The sequence below is a fragment of the Solanum lycopersicum genome, chromosome 8, assembly GCF_036512215.1.
Source record: "Solanum lycopersicum chromosome 8, SLM_r2.1".
Taxonomy (NCBI): domain Eukaryota; kingdom Viridiplantae; phylum Streptophyta; class Magnoliopsida; order Solanales; family Solanaceae; genus Solanum; species Solanum lycopersicum.
The window spans coordinates 28,795,831-28,801,830 of NC_090807.1; the positions used below are offsets into that span (position 1 = coordinate 28,795,831).

General features: G+C 41.4%; 1 protein-coding gene across 1 annotated transcript; it reads left to right on the top strand.

Moving 5' to 3' along the window:
* Nucleotides 1–2,058: 2,058 nt before the first annotated feature.
* LOC138337886 (uncharacterized) lies at nt 2,059–5,029 on the top strand. Its single transcript, XM_069288323.1, has 9 exons — nt 2,059–2,279; nt 2,376–2,609; nt 2,697–2,974; nt 3,056–3,181; nt 3,576–3,665; nt 3,795–3,859; nt 3,968–4,101; nt 4,444–4,769; nt 4,872–5,029. The coding sequence occupies exons 1-9, from the start codon at nt 2,059–2,061 to the stop codon at nt 5,027–5,029; spliced, it is 1,632 nt and encodes a 543-aa protein (XP_069144424.1).
* Nucleotides 5,030–6,000: the final 971 nt, after the last annotated feature.

The following is a 6,000-nucleotide window of genomic DNA, read 5'->3' on the forward strand; positions in this document are numbered from 1 at the left end:
CCCCAAAAGCGACCTTCATTTTTTGAGCCCATTTTTAAGGAACTCGAAAAAAATTTGGAAAATTCAAAAAGAAATATTTTCTAACTCTAAAAATTTTAAAAGGAAAAACAAAATTATTTAGAAGAGTTTCAAAAGAAACCACAAAATTGTTTATCAAAAGTATTGGATTTCTAAAAAAAAGAACTTTCAAAAGTAAATCTAATTGTATTATTTAGATTCAAAGAAATATCTGAATCCAATGAAACAAAAAAAAAAGAAAAAGATTATCTAATTAGTAATCGAATATTGTGTTTTCTTTATTACACCCTTATAGTTGTGATAATTGAGGTGATTATGTATTATGTTGATATTGATTGAGTGAGATGCATCATTATCCCCTTATAGTGAAATAGTATTGTATTTATGCATTGACATGACATTGAGCATAAGTTGGGCACGTGGAGATCGCTCGTGCTGGGGACGGTGAGATGTTAAGATTGTAATTTGGGCACATGGAGACAGTCCGTGCGAAAATTGTTGATATTATGATAGTACATTGAGATCGTCCGCACAGACACGTGGAGATCGTCCGTGTCGGTATATGGACTTCGTGAGTCCCCCATGGGTCATGAACTCTCGATGTGTTTATGAGGAGTATCATGTATATACGATTGAGTGAGTACTGGGTATTCTTAGACATATCATTACATGGTATCATATTGCATTGCATTTCATCACATCATTCATTCTTGATGATTATATGTTTCGTTTGCTGTTTGGAAAATACTTAATGTTGATTTCCTTTATTGATGAAACTTAAATAGTAAGTGTAATATATATATATATATATATATATATATATATATATATATATATATACTTGTTTAATTCAAGAATTTATTTTCTTATATAAACTCCCGTCACTAGTTCTTCGTTGTCGGTCAATTAGACATACTAGGTACACGTGGTTTCGTACTCATACTACACTTGTTGCACTCTTTGCAGATTCGATTCCGAGTAGGAGCACATCTCGTGGAGCAAATTGAGTCCGAGCTTGAAGTTCTTGGAGTTGTCGTGAGTTGCTTGGTTGTTCCGTGGCCCACACCTCCCTCTATCTTTTATTTATTCTGTTATTAGTATTCGGACAGGATATCCCTTATGTTAGATTTGTCATTTAGTTTCAGACTTGCATCGGATTCTAGAAGCTCTTGTACTTAAGACACCAATTCTTGGGGTGATATATTTTTAGCTTCCGCATTTCGTACTTATAAGGAACTCAATGTTGGAGATTCTTGCAAAGTGTTAGTCTTTTTTTTACTCATTTGTTGGTTTAGTTGGGTTAATATGTTGGGTTGTCTTACCTATTGGTTGGGAACCATCACGACTAGCAAATTTGGGTCGTGACAAATTTGGTATCATAGCCCTAGGATCATCGCTCTAAAAAGTACAATAGCAATATCTAGTAGAGTCTTGTGGATCGGTATGAAGACGTCCATACCTATCTTCGAGAGGTTATAGGACATTTAGGAAATATTCTGTTCTTTTATTCATTATCGTGCACACTTGACCTTGTAAAATTCTAATCTTGTGATCTCATTCTCTTTCAAATGGCGAGGAATCGTATATAGGCAAGTGGTGGTCAGGATCCTATTCATGCGCCTGCTTCTGGGAATACTATCCGAGGTAGAGGTAGGGGACGAGCTCGAGGTCGTGGTAGGGTCCGTATTGCAGCACCTGTGGAAGGTCAAGTACCAATAGCTACCCAGGGTCGTGATAGGACCGTACCTCCTGATGCGGAGGTTATTCATGGGGATGTGCAAGATCGTGTCTATGGGGATGGGCCAGCTCAGGCTCCACCCAGTACTATTGTCACCCAGTGCTTCAAGTTACCTTGCTCTTATGTTAGGAATCCTAGAAGGGATGGCTCAGGCAGGAGCTTTGCCTGTCACTTCTGATGGCTCACAGACCCGTGTTGGAGGTCAAAATCCAGATCCGATAGTTGCTCCTGATTCTCATACTCACAGGACTTAGCCAGCTGCAATCGTAGCTCCTCGATTGGATAGTATGGAGTTTCTAGATATGACATCACATTTGGTGAACAGGCCTTCTATGACTATTGATGAGCAAAAGATGTTTGGGAGGTTCAGACTAATGAATCCTCCTTCTTATACTGGTGACTTAGCTGAGGATGCATACGAATTTATAGTTCGTTGTCATGAGAGGTTGCATAATCTTAGATTAGTGGAATCTCATGGAGTTGACTACATAGCGTTTCAGATGACTGGATCTGCTAATCAGTGGTGGAGGGATTATATTAGTAGTAGGCCAGCTGGATCCCATCCACTATCCTGGACTTAGTTTACTCAGGTATTTCTATCCAAATTTATTCCACGTAGTGAGAGGGAGCGCAAGAGGGCCGAGTTTGAGAGTTTGCACCAACGCGGTATGTCAGTTGCAGAGTATGAGGGTAAATTTCATGCCTTGGCTAGGCATGCTTGGATGATACTTCCCACAGAGGCTGAGAGAGTGAGAAGGTTTGTTAAGGGTCTGATTATTCCGATCCGTCTAGGAGTTTCTCAGGTTGCTTCTTCTGGTGTTCCATTCAAGAAAGTGGTAGATGCTGCTAAGGAGTTGGAGATGATTCGGCGTGAGGGATTTGAGCAGCGAGAGGGGAAGAGGACTCGTTATTCAGGTGATTATGGTGGTGCTCCACCTAGGAGTCGGGGTTACTTGGGCAGAGGTTATCACCCTCAGTCCAGCAGACCCATTCATGCTACTATACCAGTGTCTGAGGCTGGTTACGCTGGGCATAACTCTTCGAGCTCAGTGCATACTTCGCAGAGTTCATCTTCTAGACCTATAGTTCGTGGAGGGCATTCTGGCCATTCAGGTTCCTCTCATCAGCCTGCGTCTCGTAGGGGCTGTTTTGAGTATGGTGATATGGGAAACTTTGTGAGAGACTGCCCTAGGACCAGACGTGGTGGCTTACATCAGGGTTCTCAGGCTTCGACTTTCAGGGCTGCACAACCTCCCTCTAGGGGGGGTGCACAGAGAGGTTGAGGCGGTTCTTACCCAGGTAGACGTGGTACTTCTTCTGGTCGAGGTGGTGGTCGTGGAGATTCACCATTTGAGGGAGGTCGTTCTCACTGTTATGCTTTTCCGGGTAGGCCACAGGCTGAGGCTTCAGATGCTGTTATCACAGGTATTGTTTCGGTTTTCCATCGACCAACTACTGTATTATTTGATCCAGGCTCTACTTATTCTTATGTGTCCACATATTTTGCTCCTATTCTGGATATATTATGTGAGTCCCTTGATTTACCGATACGTGTTTCTACTCCTGTCGGGAATTCTGTAGTTGTCAATCGGGTGTATCGACTATGTATTGTTACCTTGATGGGGTATGACACTCATGACAATTAATTTAGCTATGCCTGGATTTCCTATAGTATAATGGAGAGGTTCTCTTAGTCACCCTTCTAAGGATGTGATATCATTTCTTAAGGCTCGTCAATTGGTACAGAGAGGATGTTTAGCTTACTAGGCACACATTCGTGATACTAGTGTTGAGACTCCTATTCTTGAGTCTATTCCAGTGGTGAGTGAATTTTCAAAGGTATTACCAACCGATTTGCCAGGTCTTCCACCAGATCGTGATATTGATTTTTTTATTGATGTGGAGCCAGGCACTCTGCCTATTTCCATTCCTCCTTATCGTATGGCACCGGCTGAATTGAAAGAGTTGAAGGAGCAGTTGCAGGATTTGTTGAGCAAAGGTTTTATTAGACCAAGTGTATCTCCTTGGGGTGCTCCAGTGTTATTTGTGAAGAAGAAAGATAGATCTATGCGTATGTGTATTGACAATCGGAAGTTGAACAAGGTAACCATCAGAAACAAGTATCCGATACCTCGTATTGATGATTTATTTGATCAGTTACAGGGTGCTTCAGTTTTCTCCAAAATTGACTTGAGATCTGGCTATCATTAGTTGAAGGTTAGGGCGGAGGATATCCCTAAGACGGTTTTTCGAACACGTTATGGTCATTACGAGTTTTTGGTGATGTCTGTTGGATTGACTAATGCCCCATCAACTTTTATGGACTTGATGAATGGAGTGTTCAGGTCGTATTTAAATTCCTTTGTCACTGTCTTCATAGATGATATATAAATATACTCACGCACTAAGGAGGAACATGAGCATCATTTGAGGATTGTTCTTGGGATTCTAAAGGAGAACAAGCTTTATGCAAATTTTTCAAAGTGTGAGTTTTGGCTTAGTTCGGTAGCATTTTTGGGACATGTAGTGTCCAAAGAGGGTATCATGGTGGATCCTAAGAAGATTGAGGCGGTTAGAGATTGGGTCAGACCTACTTCAGTTACTGAGATTCGGAGTTTCTTAGGCCTTGCAGGTTATTATTGACGGTTTGTTGAGGGTTTCTCATCCATTGCATCTCCATTAACTAGATTGACACAGAAGGAGGTGACTTTTAAGTGGTCTAACGAATGTGAGATTAGTTTCAAAAAGCTCAAGACTTTATTGATTACTGCTCTGATTTTGACCCTAACCGTGGAGGGAGAGGGTTTTGTTGTATATTGTGATGCTTCTCGGATTTGTCTTGGTTTTGTGTTGTTGCATAAGGGAAGGGTGATAGCTTATGCTTCGAGGAAATTAAAGGTTCATGAGAAGAACTACCCTATTCATGATTTAGAGTTGGCGGCTGTTGTGTTTGCATTAAAGATTTGGAAGCATTCTCTTTATGGTGTGCATTGTGAGGTGTTCACGGATCATCGTAGTCTCCAGTATATATTCAATCAGAGGGATCTCAATTTTAGGTAGAGGACATGGCTGGAGTTGCTCAAAGACTACGATATGACTATTCTTTATCATCCAGGCAAGGCAAATGTTGTAGCAGATGCCTTGAGTCGGAAGGCAGTAAGTATGGGTAGTCTAGCCATGTTACATGTTGGCGAGCGTCCTTTAGCTCGGGATGTCCAATCCTTGGCCAATAGCTTTGTGAGACTTGATATTTCAGAATCTGGTCAGGTTTAGGCGTATATGAAGGCTAGGTCATCCTTGTTGGAGCAAATTCAGGCTCAACAGTTTGATGATGGTGATTTGTGTAAGATTAGGGACAAGGTGTTAAAAAGATAAGTCAAGGCTGCAATTCTTGATAGTGAGGGAGTTTTGAGGATTAAGGGTCGCATATGTGTTCCTCGTACAGGTGATTTGACTAGATTGATCATGGAGGAGGCTCATAGTTCGAGGTACTCTATTCATTCAGGGGCTACGAAGATGTATCGTGACTTGAAGCAAAATTATTGGTGGTGTTGTATGAAGAGGGACATAGTAGATTTTGTATCCCAGTGTCTGAATTGTCAGCAAGTGAAGTATGAACACCAAAAGCCTGGAGGTGTGACACAGATGATGCCTATACCTGAGTGGAAGTGGGAGCGTATTGCTATGGACTTAGTGGTAGGATTACCACCTACTTTGGGTAAGTTTGATGCTATATGGGTCATTGTGGATCGACTGACTAAGTCTGCACACTTTGTACCAGTTTAGACTACCTATAATTCAGAGAAGTTAGCCAAAATCTATATTCGAGAGATAGTTCGTTTGCATAGGGTTCGTATTTCTATTATTTCAGATCGTTGCACTCAATTTACATCTCATTTCTGGCGGTCTATGCAGAAGGAGTTGAGCACTCGGGTGGATCTTAGTACAACCTTTCATCCTCAGACTGATGGTCAGTCTGAGAGGACTATTCAGGTTCTTGAGGACAAATTTTGCGGGCGTGTGTGATTGACTTTGGTGGTCACTGGGATCAGTTCTTGCCATTAGCGGAGTTTGCTTACAATAATATTTATCATTTGAGCATTGAGATGGCACTATTTGAGGCTTTGTATGGTAGGAGATGTCGATCTCCAATGGGTTGGTTTGATGCATTTGAGGTTAGACTGTGGAGTACAGATTTGTTGAGGGAGTACTTGGACAAGGTCAAGTTGATCCAAGATAGACTT

Excerpts from the sequence above, each read along its gene's own strand:
- LOC138337886 (XM_069288323.1), top strand. The coding sequence starts at position 2,059 with ATGACATCACATTTGGTGAACAGGCCTTCTATGACTATTGATGAGCAA. Across the intron at positions 3,860-3,967 it reads ACAATCGGAAGTTGAACAAG|TTGAAGGTTAGGGCGGAGGA; the intron begins GTAACCATCAGA and ends GGCTATCATTAG. Across the intron at positions 4,770-4,871 it reads TGAGGTGTTCACGGATCATC|GCAAGGCAAATGTTGTAGCA; the intron begins GTAGTCTCCAGT and ends TTTATCATCCAG.